The following is a 16,186-nucleotide window of genomic DNA, read 5'->3' on the forward strand; positions in this document are numbered from 1 at the left end:
AGAAATACAAAATCTTTGGCCCCTGTGCAGACCTACTGAATATGAATCTGCATCTTTACCAGACACACTGGTGATTTGTAGGCATAGCAGCCCTGGTCTACAGGGTCTCAGCCATTTAACCAGTCTTTTTCTTCCCCACCCTCCCTGCCCTCTTCCTTTGCCCACAGTGTCATTATTCCATCAAGAAAGGAGCTGCTTTTCTGGGACTTGGCACCGACAGTGTCCGAATGGTCAAGGCAGATGAGAGGTGAAGGTCCTTCTGTCTGCGTGGCTCAGACCCAGCCTGGCACAACATGTCTTCCCCTTGCCGGAGGCTCTGGCCTTGGGCCCACGCCGTGGCGGACTTCTCTCCCTGCTCGCTTCCCTCCGAGTTGCCTCTCCTGTCTGCCGGTGCCTGCTAGAGTCTCCGCCCTGTCCCCTGAGATCTGTTTACCCCTCTTAGGGAAAAATCAACATTGTGGCCTCCCCATTGCTAACCACATGTTACCCTGCTCTTGAAAGTTCTGCCGCCTAGCCTAGAGAATCTATTACTTCTCTACCCACTCAGTTTTCTTTTCCAGAGGGAAAATGATCCCTGAGGATCTGGAGAGGCAGATCAGCTTGGCCAAGGCCGAGGTGGGTGAGTGAGAGGTGCCCGGGCAGTGGAGCCGGGCCCCTCTGTCCCTTCCTTGGAGGGGTCTTTGACTGGCTCTGCTCAAGGCTCCCCTCGTCTCTCCCCCTATACCCTGTGCCTGTCTTCCCTGGTGGGCTGAAGTGATCCCTCCCGAGCGAGTGTTCCCCGTCCTGCTGAGACCCACGAGCAGAATCAGACCCTGGGACAAGGGCAGAACTGAGTCCCTGAGTAGAGTCCCAGGGGTCACTGCAGGGAGGATGTTGGGGACCTGGAGGGTAGCGCAGAAGGTTTCTGTGAGTTGGGAGGGTCTGTGCAGCGTGGACTTGGAGTGATGGGAGATGCGGAGGCCCCTTCACCCGGGGGACGCAGAGATGCTGCAGCCGTCTTAGAGGGCATCTCAGCACTGTCTGTACCATTTTTAAATACATCTATCCACTGACTCAGAGTCCTACTACTAGGATTAGCCTATAAATTTTCATTACAACTGCTTAGAATTGTGTGCGCTGGGGCAAAGTATAAAATTTTAAAAAATTTTTTAGTATTCATCAATAGATAAATTATGGTGTATCTGTGTCAGTTTCTTCCTTTATAAAATGAGCATGATATAGAACTGATCACAGAGTTGTTATAAGGCTGAAATTAATGGTATGTAAAGCACTTGGAACACTGAAGCAGTATATACATATTAGCTGCCATTGTTGTTACAGTTATTGTTAGAGTAGCATGTAGCCATTTAAAAGAATAAGATGGGAATATATGTATTAACATGAAAATGCCTCAACTATGTACTTAAGTATAAATTTTAAAAATATGTTTATATCACCACATGCAAATGGTTGCAGCACCATTTTTTTTAAACTTTTTATTTTATATTGGGGTATAGCCAGTTAACAATGTTGTGATAGTTTCAGGTGAATAGCAAAGGGATTTAGCCATACAGATACATGTATCCATTCTCCCGCAAACTTCTCTCCTGTCCGTGCTGCCACTTAGCATTGAGCAGAGTTCAGTTGGTCCTTGTTGGTTATCCATTTTAAATATAGCTGTGTGCACATGTCCATCCCAAACTCTCATCCTCCTTCCCCCATCCCTGGCAACCGTAAGTTTGTTCTCTGTGAGTCTCTTTCTGTTTTGTAAGTTCATTTGTATCATCTCTTTTTAGATTCCTCACATAAGGGATGTCATAGGGTATTTCTTCTTCTCTGTCTGACTTACTTACTTCAGTATGACAATCTCTGGGTCCATCCATGTTGTTGCACGTGGCATTATTTCATTCTTTTTAAAGGCTGAGTAATATTCCATTGTATATGTGTACCACATCTTCTTTATCCATTCCTCTGTCGATGGCTATTTAGGTTGCTTCCATGTCTTGGCTATTGTAAACAGTGTGCAGCAGTTTTTGAAAATGTCTGTTTTCCCCAGCAAATTGTCTTGGCATCCTTGTTAAAACCCAGTGAGTGTTTAAGTGTGAGGATTTATTTCTAGACTCTCAGTCTATTCCATTGATCTGCATGGCTATCCTATAGACCACACTGTCTTAATGTAGCTTTGTAGTACATTTTGAAATCAGCATTTGTGAGTCCTCCAACTTTGTTCTTTTTCAGGATGGTTTTGGCTTTCTAGGTCCCTTAAATTTCCACTTGAATTTTAGGCTCAGCTTGTCAATTTCTGCAAAGAAACCAGTTGGAATTTTGATAGGAATGTGTTCAATTTGTGGATCCATGAACACTGAATGTCTCTGTTTATTTAGGTCTTCTTTGATTTCTTTTCAACAGTGCTTTGTAGTTTTCACAGTATATGTTTTGCATTTCTTTTATTGAATTTATTCCTAAGTATTTTATTATTTTCAGTGTTCTTATAAATGAAATTTTCTTGTTTCCATTTTTGATTGTTCATTTCTAATGTGTAAAAATACAACTGATTTTTGAATATTGATCTTGTACTCTGCAAATTTGCTGAACTCATTTATTAATTCTCAGTCTTTTCAAGGGGTTCCTTAGGATTTTCTAGATATGATATTTTATCTGTAAGTACAGGTGATTTGCTTTTTTCCTTTTTAATATGGATGCCTCTTATTTTAAAAAAAAACTTTTTTCTCTTTAATCACAAACTAGACAAGATCGGCATTAACAAAGTATTTTATTTAATTGGCCATGTCGGATCTTTGTTGTGGTTCGAGGGTTCCTCTCTAGTCGTGGCACAGGAGCTGTAGAGCATGTGGGCTCAGTGGGCGCAGTAGTTGCAGGGCACTGACTTCACTGCCTGTGGCATCTGGGATCTTAGTTCCTGGGCCAGGGAACCCGTGTCCCTTGCATTGGAAGACGGATTCTTAACCACTGGAACACCAGGAAAGTCCCTGGATGCCTCTTTTTTTTTTTTTTACCTAATTGCCCTGCTAGAACCTCAGCACAGTGTTGGATAGAAATGAGGAGAGTGGCTCTTTTCCTCCTGGCTGCTTGAAGATCAGCCGCCATCATGAATGACACAGTAACTATCCGGACTAGGAAGTTCATGACCAACCGACTGCTTCAGCGGAAACAAATGGTCATTGATGTTCTTCACCCTGGAAAGGCAACAGTACCTAAAACAGAAATTCGGGAAAAACTGGCCAAAATGTACAAGACCACACCAGATGTCATCTTTGTGTTTGGATTCAGAACCCATTTTGGTGGTGGCAAGACAACTGGCTTCGGCATGATTTACGACTCCTTGGATTACGCGAAGAAGAACGAGCCCAAACACAGGCTTGCGAGACATGGCCTGTATGAGAAGAAAAAGACCTCAAGAAAACAGCGAAAGGAACGCAAGAACAGAATGAAGAAAGTCAGGGGGACTGCAAAGGCCAATGTTGGTGCTGGCAAAAAGAAGGAGTAAAGATTCTGCAGTGACTGTATCTGTGGTGCTTGTGCAGATTTTTCATGAAAGAATAAACTAAGACCTTTTCCATGAAAAAAAAAAAAAAAGAAATGAGGAGAGTGAACATCCTTATCTTGTTCCTGATCTTAGGGGGAAGGCTTTCAATCTTTTACCATTGAGATGATGTTAGCTGGGGGGTTTTTGGTAGTTGCCCTTTATCAGGTTAAGAAGATTCCCTTCAAATCCTTTCTTTTTTTTTCTGAATGTTTTTATCATGAGGATTTTGTCAAATGTTTTTGTATGTCTACTGAGATGATCACTATACCACATTGAGATGTGGGGTTTTTTTTGCTTTCTTTTATTGAATGGCTATATTATATTAATTGATTTTTGGATGTTAAACCAAACTTGCACTCTTGGGACAAATCCCACTTTGTCATGGTATATGATTCTTTTTCTCTGTTGCTGATTTTGGCTTGCTAGTGTTTTGTAGACTTTTATGTCTTTATTTAGATGAGATATATTCTATATTTTTCTAGTGATATTTTGTTGGTTTTGGTATCAGGGTTAAACTCATTTCATAGGATGAATTCAGAAGTGTTCCCTCCTCTTCTGTTTTTTTGTAAGTTAATGAAGAGCTGGTGTTAGTTCTTTCATAAATGTTTTGTAGAACTAACTCATCAGTGAAGCCATCTGGGCCTGCACTTTTCTTTGTAGTAGTTTTTTGAATACTAATTCAATTTCCTCATAAATTTTATACTATTAGAATATTTAAAATAGTATTTTGATCTTCTAGTAAGGCATTCAACTTTTTTGAAAGAGTGTAAGCTGTGGAGATAGACTATCAGACAGACCTAGGTTTGAATTCCATCTCTGGAGTTTCAGCTCGGGGGCAAGTTTCTTAACACCTCTGAACCCTCATGTCCTCACTTGCAGATTAAAAGGGGCAGTCACACACAGTGAGGTTGCCAGGGCCCAGGTCAGGCCTGTGAAGAGTTCACAGAGCTCAGCACCAGGCTCTGGAGAGCTCTCCAGGTGAGTTCTCAGCCTTGGTCTCCCTCTTCATTTTTGCCACAGGGCGCTGTGCCATTCCTGGTCAGTGCCACCTCTGGTACTACCGTGCTGGGGGCCTTTGACCCCCTGGAGGCGATCGCGGATGTGTGCCAGCATCACGGGCTATGGCTGCATGTGGATGTGAGTTGGGACGGGCCTGAGAATGGGCTGGGCTGAGCCAAGGCCGAGGCCTATGTTGTTCCTTCTGCTCCACAGGCTGCCTGGGGTGGGAGCGTCCTGCTGTCACAGACACACAGACATCTCCTGGCTGGGATCCAGAGGTGCATATGGCCCCCTTCACCCTGACTCTCACCCTTCAAATCCTTGATCCAGAGAACACTCTTGTACCGGGAAGCTCAGATGGGAATAGGGGAAGGAGGCTGGTGGGACAGAAGTGGCAGAGATGATTGATTGGGGCTGGGAAGTTAGACGTCAGATTTGGGAATTCTCCTCTGGGCTGAGATGAGACCAAAGCCCCTTTTACTGGAGATCTGGAAAAGGTGCGGGGGGGGGCTCTAGTTGGGCAACTCGACTGGGAGCTGGCTGACCCTGCTTTGCTCTGTCCACCCCAGGGCTGACTCCGTGGCCTGGAATCCCCACAAGCTCCTCTCCGCAGGCCTGCAGTGCTCAGCTCTTCTTCTCCGGGACACCTCGGTGGGTCTGCCCCCGCCCTGCTCTGGCCCCCCTCCCACCTTGGACCTCCGTTTTCTCTTGTGTCTCACCTGAGGGGAGCTCCAGGCCTTACCATGTTCTCCTTACCATCCCATCTGAAGCTGAATCTCTCTGACCACCCTAATCCCCAGTAATGGGCTCTTTCACTCCCCCTGTCTTCAGGCAAAGGAAAAACTTCCCAACGTAAGTTGTAATCAGAGGGATCCTGGGTCATTTGGGAAGAACTCTTGAGTGTTGGAAGAAAACCCAGAGAAAGGGTTTCAGTCAGCCGGTAGCCATCCCATCAGTGCTGCCTGGTTCCAGGGAAAGAAACACGTGGACTGAGCTAAGAAATCACCCAGTGCAGCCCTGGAGGGAATCTCGGTGGGGTGGTGAGTCTGACTGTCCCCCCACCCTCCGCAGAACCTGCTCAAGCGCTGTCACGGGTCCCAGGCCAGCTACCTCTTCCAGCAGGACAAGTTCTACGACGTGGCTCTGGACACCGGAGACAAGGTGGTGCAGTGTGGCCGCCGCGTGGACTGTCTGAAGCTGTGGCTCATGTGGAAGGCACAGGGCGGGCAGGGGCTGGAGCGCCGTGTGGACCAGGCCTTTGCCCTTGCCCGGTAGGAGTGGGGGCTACAGCCCCGCACCCCTTTCCTGCTCTCAGTGTTCTCTTGGTTCACTCTCTGGGTCGCTTCTGTTTCTGTATCTCTGCCTTTCCTCCTCCACCCGTGATTTCTCACTCTCTGATCACAGGTACCTGGTGGAGGAGCTGAAGAAGCGGGAGGGATTTGAGTTGGTCATGGAGGTATGACCCACCTTGTTCTCTTCTGCGTCCTCCGGCCCCCTGCCCCCAGCCTGTGTCTCACGCGAAAGCCTGATGGGAGAAGAGGGGCGGTGAGAGGGGAGCGGTGCCTCTTCCTCTGCTGACACCTTCCCCCTGTTTATTCCTCCCAGCCTGAATTTGTCAATGTGTGTTTCTGGTTCGTGCCCCCCAGTCTGCGGGGGAGGAAGGAGGATCCAGATTACAGTGAAAGGCTGTCTAAGGTAGGCTTTCTGCCCGCTCTGGTTAACCAGCTGGTGCGTTTCCGCCCCCTGCTGGCTGTGAGCGGCATGGCAGCTACCTTTGCTACTCTTGCTCTGATGTGGGGACAGTGAACCAGAAGGTGACACCCGCTTGTCCCCATTTCTGTGAGCCTGGGGGATGGAGAATAAGGTATGCTTCTATAAAGTAGGAAGAAGACAGAGAGGGGAATTACAGAAGTCACCAGTGTGCAGTACATAGATTGGCTGTGTGGGGCGTTCTGGGAGCTGAGTGAGGCAGAAAGGTCTCAGAAGTTTTACTCACTGATGCTGGGAACAGAACAACCCTGTCAGGCCAGGGAATATGTCCTGGCCCCTAAGGTTAGATCGGTACTAGGGGCGGCAGATGATCCAAAAGGACAAGAATATTCTCACCCTTAAAGTGAAGTCGCTCAGGCGTGTCTGACTCTCTACGACCCTGTGGACTGTAGCCCTGCAGGCTCCTCCGTCCATGGGATTTTCCAGGCAAGAATACTGGAGTGGGTTGGCATTTTCTTCTCCAGGGGATCTTCCTGACCCAGGGACCAAACTCAGGCCTCCCGCATTGCAGGCAGACTCTTCACCATCTGAGCCCACCAGGGAATCTCACCCTTAAGGAGTCATTCATTTAGAAAACAAGCATTACCTATTTGAAACCAGTGTGTTCAAGGCAATCTTGGAAATTACATATTAGATCACAGAGTGCAGATCAAAAATGTTACAGGAATTCAGAGAGGGGAGAAGAAGGTGTCAAGGATGACAAAGGCTTGAAGTTAGACTGAAAAAGCAGTTGTTGAGATTCAGCGAAAAGTCAGGATTTAGCAGAAAATGGCCTGTGTGACAACTTGGAGAATGGTGAGATGGAGGAGAATGCAGGAGATAGAGAAGGTCCAGTGGGCCAGATATGGTGGCAAAGGTAAACTGGGGCCATGGTCAGAATCCAAGCAGTGAGTTGCTGTCTCTGGAAGGCAGCTAGGTGGAGAGAGATGCAAGTCGGGGAACCCATCCCTTCCCCTGACCCCGGGCTGCAGCTGTAGGGTCCCTCCACTCCCCCTGTAGGTAGCCCCAATCCTCAAGGAGCGCATGGTGAGGAAGGGTTCCATGATGATTGGCTACCAGCCCCATGGTACCCTGAGCAACTTCTTCCGCATGGTCGTGGCCAACCCTGCGCTGACACGGGCTGATATGGACTTCCTGCTGAACGAGCTGGAATGGCTGGGCCAGGATCTCTGAGTTGTTCCATCTTGCTGCTGGCCTGGACCCCTCTCCCAACCCTCACCATCTCCCTGTATCTCTTCCCTGTGTTCTCAAGAAGAAACTCTCTAGGAAACAAAGCTGTCTTCATTTTTATGTGCTTTGACCCACTAGCTCTTCTGTAAATTTTGGGCTGGCCAAAAAGTTGGTTCTGGTTTTTCCTCGTAACATCTTATGGAAAAACCCAAATGAACTTTTTGGCCAACCCAATATTTGATATTAAGAGGCTGTCTAAATAAATGGTAGGATATCTGTACGGTAGAATATTACTCTCCCATTTAAATTGTGTTTACAAAGAGGACTTTTATAGATAGGAGAAAAATAATTTTAATACAATATTATGTTGAGAAAGCTGGATATGACTGTATATATGGTAATATCTGACCTGTATTCAAAAGACTGATGAGATGGAATATGCCAAAATATTAATAGTTTTATCTGGGATGGGGTTATAAGCAGTTTGAAAATGAACTTCTTTATGCTTTTTGTGCTCCCCCCCCCTTTTATGATATAATGAATATCTATTACTTTTATAATAGGAAAATAATAAAAGTTAAATTTTCACTCATATTATTTAGGTATATTGTAAAGTTTGTTACCTTTCAACAAAATAGTGGGGAATGCAAATTCATTAAAAAGGTATAACAGAGGCTAAAAATAGGGGGAAAATTTCCCAGAAATCCTGAATGGGAGGAGAAAGACCAAAAGTGGAGTTGCTCTGAAGTTAATTGTACTTTAATGACACTGAAAACAAAATGGGCACTGATTGTATCTTGAGACCAGAACCTTGTCCACTAATCACTCTTGAAAAAAATCTTCACATACACCAAAAAGGTAAGAATCTTCCTTTTCTAATTTAAACAACAGAAACCAAGTTGGGGGAAAAAAAAAAAAAACCCAGCGACAAGACCAGCCACTGTTATGTCTTCTATTATTGCTATTTTCTTACATAAAAACATCCATTTAACACTTAAAATCCTAGGCTGGTGTTGCTTCTCAGTCACTTTTTTGGAAAGCAGCATTTAGCTACACAAGTTATTCAGGACAAGTGGCAAGTCTTCCAGAACTTTCTGTTATTTCCAATTCCTAAAAATACCGTTTATGAAAACAATAACGTGGTCATGTAAAAGTCATCCAAAATTATTTGAAGAGGCAAATACAGACTGTACAAACCATAGTAAAAGAGCATCCAAATCTCAAACCCAATTCTCTTGACCATTTGGGGGAAAAAAGATTTTCTATTCATAAATTACTAATAATTTCCCTATAAACTTGTTATTTTTATTATAAATGATATCTAATTTCTTCCAAATAATAAATTTGTTTTAAGAGTACTAGTAATCTGAGCTCCAAGCCCTAATCTTTAAGAGTTATTTATCTGAAAAATGTCTTAAACATTGTAAAAGCAAACTAAAAAAATCCCTGTTTTTCAACTCAAAGCAAAACCAGAAAGCAAAAAAAAAAAAAAAAAAAATCTTCAAATTTCTTGACTCACCTCCATCAGCAAAGTATTTTTTAAGGCTAGAAAGACAGGACATAAAATCAGTCACATATTTTTCTCCAGCTTTATGAAACTGAGTCTTATTTCCTCCATTCCCAAAATTCAACCTCAAAATCTCTGGATACGATATGGTAACCTGTTTCTTTCTTCTTCTCCCATCCACAGTTACTGAGCTCCCGCTGTGTTATAATTCCTTTCCCTGCCTTCCAAGAGCCCTCCTAAGATTGAAGCAGTCATTCCTCAACTGAGCCTGTCCCTGCTCCAGGGCCTTTGCACTGCTGTCCCCTTTGGCCTCAGTGTTCACCCGTCTACATGGTTCTTGCTCCCTGATTGCCTTTAGATTTTTGTTGATGTTATGTCCTTAGTGAAGCCTTCCTTGAATTCTTGATTTGAAATTACATTTTCACCCTCTATTCTTTTATCTGCCCTGTTTTTCTCCATAGCATGTATAGGCATCTGGCATACACTAATTAATTAATTAACTCATTTACTTACTTCCCCTCACCCGGCAACACCTCTGTCCCCGTGGGTCTCACCCAACTGGAATGTCAGCTCTGGGAGCAGAGATTTTGTGTTACTGCCTCCCAAACTGGAGTCTGGTACTTCCTAGGTGGGTAATGTTGAGTGAGTGTTTAGTGAACTCCAGGTACTAGTTGACTTACTAGTTAGTCACATAACTTTTTTTTTTTTAATTTATTTGATTGTGTGGGGTATTAGTTGTGGCATGTGGGATCTAGTTCCCTCACCAGGGATTGAACCCAGGCCCCCTACATTGGGAGCTTGGACCTTACCTACTGGACCACCAGAGAAGTCCCCAGCCATGTAACTTTTAAGTGGTGGGTCAAAGATGAATTCAGACCATCTTCCTCTGGCTCTGAACTGTGGGTCTAGTCTGCTTCCGATGACAGGTTTATGTAATTCATAGGTGTATGTGTGTCAGGGCTGTTTTATTAACCCTGTGCCATGGATCTACTGCTTGTGGGGGAGGATGAAGGCATGCGCAGGTTTGGTCCCTCACCTTGGCCTTGGCCTCAAGAAATCATATTTCTATCAAATAGGAAATAAGCTTTTTGGGAACACCTGGGTGAATTACAATATTGGAATGGGTATTTTTTTGTTTTTGTTTAAAGGGGTCAAGTATTAAAGAGGCTAGCCTCGCCATGGCTCGGGAAGGAAGATATTGACTTTATAGGGTGGCAGGCCAAGATCTGGGGAACTAAAAGCTGGGTGGGGCACACTGGATGTGGCAGCTCTTGAGACTGGGGAGAGAGTCTTTTTAGGAGAGTGGATGAAAGGGAGCAAACTACAGTAAAGTTAGTATTTGGATACTTGGAACTGTTCTAATGCATCCTAGGTGCTCAGTTGGCTATTTCTCTTCTGTTTATATACTTAAAAAAAATCTTTTTATTTTGAAATAATTTGAAACTTCAATTACTTCAGTATACTCTTTACCTGAATGTATAATTTTCACAAATTTTCTTTATCATTATATATGTACTATAACCTATCTTTTTCAGAACCATTGGAGAGTCATAAACAATACGACTCTTTATCTCTTAATATTATAGTGTATATTTCCCAAGAACATTATCTTAGCCATGATATAATTATCAAATTCAGGAAATTTAACATGACACTATACTTTCGTCTGAAGTCTATATTCTGAAGTTGTGGATTGTCCCAACAATGCACTTTTGCCCCTTCCAGTATGAGACTCTAGTCCCAGATCATGTATTACATTTTGTTGTCATGTCTTTTTGTCTCCTTTATTCTAAGATAATTCCAAGACTTCCCTGGTGTTCCAGTCGTTAAGACTCTGAGCTTCTAATAGAGGAGTTTGATTCCTGGCTGGAGAACTAAGATCCCACATGCTGTGTGGCATGGCCAAAGACTTAATTAATTAATTAATTAAAATAGTTCCTCAGCCTTTCTTTGTCATTAGCTTTGACATTTTATCAAAATACAGGCCAGTTGTATTATAGAATGTTCATCAACTTGTTTTTTCCGGCTGCTTCCTCATAGCTGAATTCAGGTTATGCATTCTAAGCTGTAATATGATTTGCCATGTGTGTCCTTTTCAGAGAAGCACATCATAAGGTCTATAATGTCCATCTGCTCCTTATTGGTGATGTAATTTTCATCAAGGTGAAAAGTGGTCAAGGTGGTATCTGGTTTCTCCATGGCATAGTTACTATTATTCCCTTTGCAACTAATAATCTGAGGAGACATTCTGAGATTTTGCAAATATCCTGTTCCTCTTCATATTTTCCCCACCTAGACTTAGCATCCTCTCATAAATCTTGCCAAGCCAACTTTTAGTATAATGGTGGCCAAATGGTAGTTCTGTAACTCCAACACTCCCTCTACTTTTACAATTTGGGATTTGTATGGGACTATAAAGAAGAGCCCTCCCTTCTCCTTACTCATTTAGTCATCTGTATTTTTTCAACATGGACCCTTGTTTTATTCAGTAATTTCTAATCCATTTCTATTTTTCCTTATTTTTTAATGCTCAAATTGTCCCAGTTTGACCATAGAGAGCTCCTTTTACCTGGCTCCCAGGTCCTTTAGATATGTCTTAAAACAAAACCAAAAACACACAGCTTTTGCTTCTGGCACAGCAAAAACCTTGTCCCTTCTCTGCACAGTCTTGCAATCTGCAAGGAGCCCTGATTCCTTTTAGTGGAGAGCGGCATTTAGAAACCACAACATAGGCACAGGTGTGTTCATTGATACTGGATATATTCATGTACTCTTAAAATGTATATTAACATCCTTAGGAGCTCCTAACCCATCTTAACTGTGCTAAGGGAAACAAAGGACCAGAGCTTTAAAGGGGGGAGTGATGTACCCCTGGGAGCGGGCACGGGAACGGCAGAGAGAATGGATTGATAACCTAGGATGATAGTGGGTGAGGTGAGGTACAGAGTTGGGGTGCTTACTTTATCTCTTTTTTTCTTTTTGCATTTTTAAAAAATTAATTTATCTATTTGGCTGCACCAGGTCTTATTTGCAGCATTCAGGATCTTTAGCTGTGGCATATGGGATCTAGTTCCCCAACCAGGGATTGAACCTAGGCCCTCTGCATTGGGAGCACGGAGTCTTAGCCACCAGACCGCCAGGTGCATTTTTTAAATCTTTAAAAAGTTTTTTAAAAAAGTAGAGTATAATTGCTTTACAATGTTGTGTTAGTTTTTGCTGTATAACAATATGAATCAGCTATATGTATACACATATTCCCTCTCTCTTGAGCCTCCCTCCAATTCCCCACATCTCACCATGATTCATCTCTTCTTTAGAGAGTTTTTTTTTTTTTTTTTAATGTTAAGTGAAGAACCTTGCTGATTGGGTTTTGTATAAAGTGGCAATTCTCTTACAGACCCTGGTTTAGCATTAGCATTACAAGTGTTACAGAATTTTCTGTCTTAGAGTTGAGAGGCCAGCACAGGAACTCATCTGGTACAACCTCCGTCTGTAGGTGGATTTTTAAAACCCTTATTTTACAAATAAGGCAGCTGAGGCTGAGCAAAGCTCAGATTCTTAACAAGGTCATGAAAGTGTCTCTTAAGCAGAGGATGTATTTTGCTCTAAAGAGGAATATCATTTGTTTGTATAAGCCACCATCTCTTTAATTTTATCCCCCCAGTGCAATAGTTTTGTACTTTCTTTAGTTCTTGAGATCCAGTTTCTGCCTGTTAGAAGAATCCGGTAGTCTGATGGCCTAGTTTTGAAAATTTCCTGAAGTTCATTTTTAGCAAATTCTCTGGTGCCAACATAATGAGCTTGCACATTTCCTTAGTTTGTAGCCTGTTACTTTTAGCTCTTTCTTATTACCATATACATTTTAAAGTTGGCTCAGAGGTTTAAGTGTTTTTACTGTCAACTGGAGGTGTCGTGGTGCTGTTCCCTTCTGCTACATACTGTCACACATCAATGCTGAGACAGGGCCATGTCCTGAATGGAATTTTGATTACAATGGAAGCTTTGATTACTACAAAGCTCCAGTAATCAAGACAATGTGGGCTACAGGATAGACATGCAGGTCAATGGAATAGACTGAGAATCTAGAAATAAACCCTCACATTTGCACTCAATTGATTTTCAACAACGATGCCAAGACAGTTCATTAGGGGAAAGAATAGTCTTTTTCAATAAATGATGCTGGGACAACTGGATATCCATGTGCAGAGTTTAACCCCTTTGTCACATTATACACAAAAGTTAACTCCTAACAGATCATAGAACTAAATGTAAGACCTGTGCTGTGCTTAGTCGTGTCCAACTTTTTGTGACCCCATGGACTATAGCCCCCCAGGCTCCTCTGTCCATGGGGATTCTCCAGGCAAGAATACTGGAGCCATGCCCTCCTCCAGAGGATCTTCCCAATCCTGGGATCGAACCCAGTGTCTCCCACATTGCAAACGGATTCCAAAGAATACAGGAGTGGGTAGCCTATCCCTTCTCCAGGGGATCTTCCCAACCTAGGAATCAAATCGAGGTCTCCTGCATATAGGGTGGTTCTTTACCACCTGAGCTACGAAATGTAAGAGCTAAAACTATGAAGCTCTGGGAAGAAAATGGAGGAGTAAATCTTTGTGAGCTTGGGGTAGGCAAACACTTCTTACATATGACACCAAAGCACAAGCAACCAAAGACAAAAATAGATAATTTTTCTTTTTCTCAGCAAAATTTAAAAGTTTTGTACTTCAAAGTTTGTGCGTCAAGGAGGTAAAAAGAGCCTAAAGAATGGAAGAAGATATTTGAAGTCATATATCTGAAAGGGTATATATCTAGAGTAGATGAAAAATTCTTACAACTCAATAATAAAAGACAAATAACTCACTTTAAAAATGGGCAAGAATTGGGACTTCCCTAGTGGTCCAGTGGCTAAGACTTTGCGTTCTCAATGCAAAGGGCCTGGGTTAGATCCCTAGTCAGGGAACTAGATTCCACATACTGCAACTAAAGATCCTGTGAGTCACAACCAAGACTGAAGATTCTGCTTGCTGCACCTAAGACATGGTGCAGCCAAAAAAAAAAAAAAAAAGACAAGGGATCTGAATATACATTTCTCCAAAGAAGATACATAAATGGCTAATAAGCTTATGATGAAATGCTCAACATCATCAATTATCAGGGAGCAAGATACCACTTCATACCCACTAAGATGGCTATAATTAAAAAAGAGAAATAGCAAGTGTTGGTGAGGATATGGAGAAATTGGAGCCTCCTACACTTCTGGTGGGACTATAACCTGGTGCAGCCCCTTTAGAAAACAACTGCCTGAAGCTGGAGAGTTTAGAGGGAATGGGTACAAGATTTTTTGAGACAGTGATGAAAATGTACTAAAGTTAATGAATTCTGGTGATGGTTGCACAAATCTGTGAATGTACTAAAATTATTAATTTCTACCTTTTTAAAGTGGATAAACTGAATGGTATGTGAATTATATTTGAATAAAGTTGATGAAAAACTCATCTACACATATCCTTCTCTCTAAATCAGGGGCAAGGCAAAGATGTCCACATTCACTCATTCTATTTAAAGTTGTGCTAGAGGTTAGAAAAATAGAGGACATAGCAATTGGAAGGGAAAAAGAAAAAATTATCTTTATTTTCAGGTGATAGAATATGTAGAATATTCTGATGAAGCTGCAAAATGCTACTATTAATAGACCTAGTTTAGCAAGATTACAAGGCACAAGATACAAAATTCAGAAATTAATTTTCTATATACTAGCAACAATCGGAAATTGAAATGAAAAGACAGCATCACTCACAATATCACCAAAAAATGAGATACTTAGGGACAACTCTGACTTAAGTTGTGGAAATTCTATACACCGAAAACTAGAAATATTGCTAAGAGAAATTAAGCAAGGTTAAATGGAGAGGTATACCATGTTTATGGATTGAAAGACACAGTATTGCTGACGTAGCAGTTCTCCTCAAACTGATCTAGAAAGTCAGTGTAATCTCAATCAAAATCCTAGCATAATTTTTGTAGAAATTAACAGTTGATTCAAAAATTCATGTGGAGGGACTTCCCTGGTTGTCCAGTGGTTAAGAATCTGCCTGCCAATGCAGAGGACATGGGTTTGATTCTTGATCCAGGAAGATCTCACATGCTTCAGAGCAGCTAATCCTGTGTGCCACAACTAGTGAGCCCACGCATCGCAACTACTGAAGCCTGCATGCCTAGAGCTCGTGTTCTGCAACAAGAGAAGCCACTGCAACTAGAGAGTAACCCCTGCTCGCTGCAACTAGAGAAAGCCAGAAAGACAGTATGGTATTAGCATAATAATAGATCAATGGGACAGAAATCAGAGTCCAGAAATAGATCCATACATATAGGATCAGTTGGTTTTTGACAAAGTTGCAAAGGCAATACAGTGGAGAACTTAGTCTTTCAACAAATGGAACAACCGGGCTGCTTATATACAAAGTTAAGTATCTCCTGCTCTTAATATGTGAGAAAATCTCATGCACTGATGGTGAACATGTAAATGACTCCAAGTCTAGCTATCCTGGAGAACTTCTGGCTGCTCTTAGTAAATTTAGTAAAATTAAATATGTTTTAAAAACTAGTTCCTAGGAAATCCCAAAGAGAACCCCAGTCTCCTCAGGCCCATGCTAAATGTCCACTGCAGGGACTTCCCTGGTGGTCCAGTGGTTGACTTTGCCTTCCAGTGCAAGGTTTGATCCCTGCTTGGGGAGCTAAGATCCCATGTGCCTTGCAGCTGGAAAACCAAAACATACAGCAGAAGCAATTTTGTAACAAATTTAATAAAGACTTTAAAATGGTCCACATCCAAAATAAATGTCCACTACTAAATGTCCAAGGAGGGCTTCCCTGGTGACTCAGATGGTAAAGTGTCTATCTGCAATTCGGGAGACCCGGGGTTCGATCCCTGGGTTGGGAAAATCCCCTGGAGAAGGAAGTGGCAGCCCACTCCAATACTCTTGCTTGGAAAATCCCATGGATGAAGGAGCCTGGTAGTCTATAGTCCATGGGGTTGAAAAGAGTCAGACACTACTGAGCAGCTTCACATCAGTGTCCAAGAGACATATATAAAATGCGGTGCATAAGTATGATGGAAGGAACTGTCAGCAGAAATTAACTAAATTTACTTGTAACCTTGGTGGAGGAGGTGGCCTGGATAGAGCCCAGCTGTGTACAAGTGTCAGTGTTAAGAA

The 16,186-nt window shown here is 42.6% G+C and overlaps 2 protein-coding genes across 8 annotated transcripts in view; both read left to right on the forward strand.

Moving 5' to 3' along the window:
- Window positions 1-16,186, forward strand: part of CSAD (cysteine sulfinic acid decarboxylase) — a 49,730-nt gene that overhangs the window by 19,323 nt on the left and 14,221 nt on the right. For 5 of the 7 annotated variants that reach the window (XM_043882994.1, XM_043883020.1, XM_043883010.1 and 2 more), the window contains 9 exons: window positions 168-247; window positions 561-615; window positions 4,547-4,663; window positions 4,739-4,803; window positions 5,095-5,176; window positions 5,597-5,796; window positions 5,930-5,981; window positions 6,131-6,220; window positions 7,295-8,062. In XM_043882994.1, the coding sequence (XP_043738929.1) occupies window positions 168-247; window positions 561-615; window positions 4,547-4,663; window positions 4,739-4,803; window positions 5,095-5,176; window positions 5,597-5,796; window positions 5,930-5,981; window positions 6,131-6,220; window positions 7,295-7,468 (915 nt within the window). In that variant the 3' untranslated portion in view covers window positions 7,469-8,062. Of the gene's footprint in view, window positions 1-167; window positions 248-560; window positions 616-4,546; window positions 4,664-4,738; window positions 4,804-5,094; window positions 5,177-5,596; window positions 5,797-5,929; window positions 5,982-6,130; window positions 6,221-7,294; window positions 8,063-16,186 lie in introns of those variants that run through there. The other 2 variants (XR_006336901.1, XM_043882985.1) reach the window with 1 other exon arrangement.
- LOC122681244 (40S ribosomal protein S24-like) lies at window positions 3,035-3,581 on the forward strand. The gene has a single exon (XM_043883095.1). The coding sequence runs from the start codon at window positions 3,089-3,091 to the stop codon at window positions 3,485-3,487; it is 399 nt and encodes a 132-aa protein (XP_043739030.1). The 5' UTR covers window positions 3,035-3,088; the 3' UTR covers window positions 3,488-3,581.

The sequence above is a fragment of the Cervus elaphus genome, chromosome 3 (genome assembly GCF_910594005.1).
Source record: "Cervus elaphus chromosome 3, mCerEla1.1, whole genome shotgun sequence".
Lineage (NCBI taxonomy): Eukaryota > Metazoa > Chordata > Mammalia > Artiodactyla > Cervidae > Cervus > Cervus elaphus.

Coding starts and splice junctions, on each gene's coding strand:
- LOC122681244 (XM_043883095.1), top strand. CDS start 3,089: ATGAATGACACAGTAACTATCCGGACTAGGAAGTTCATGACCAACCGA.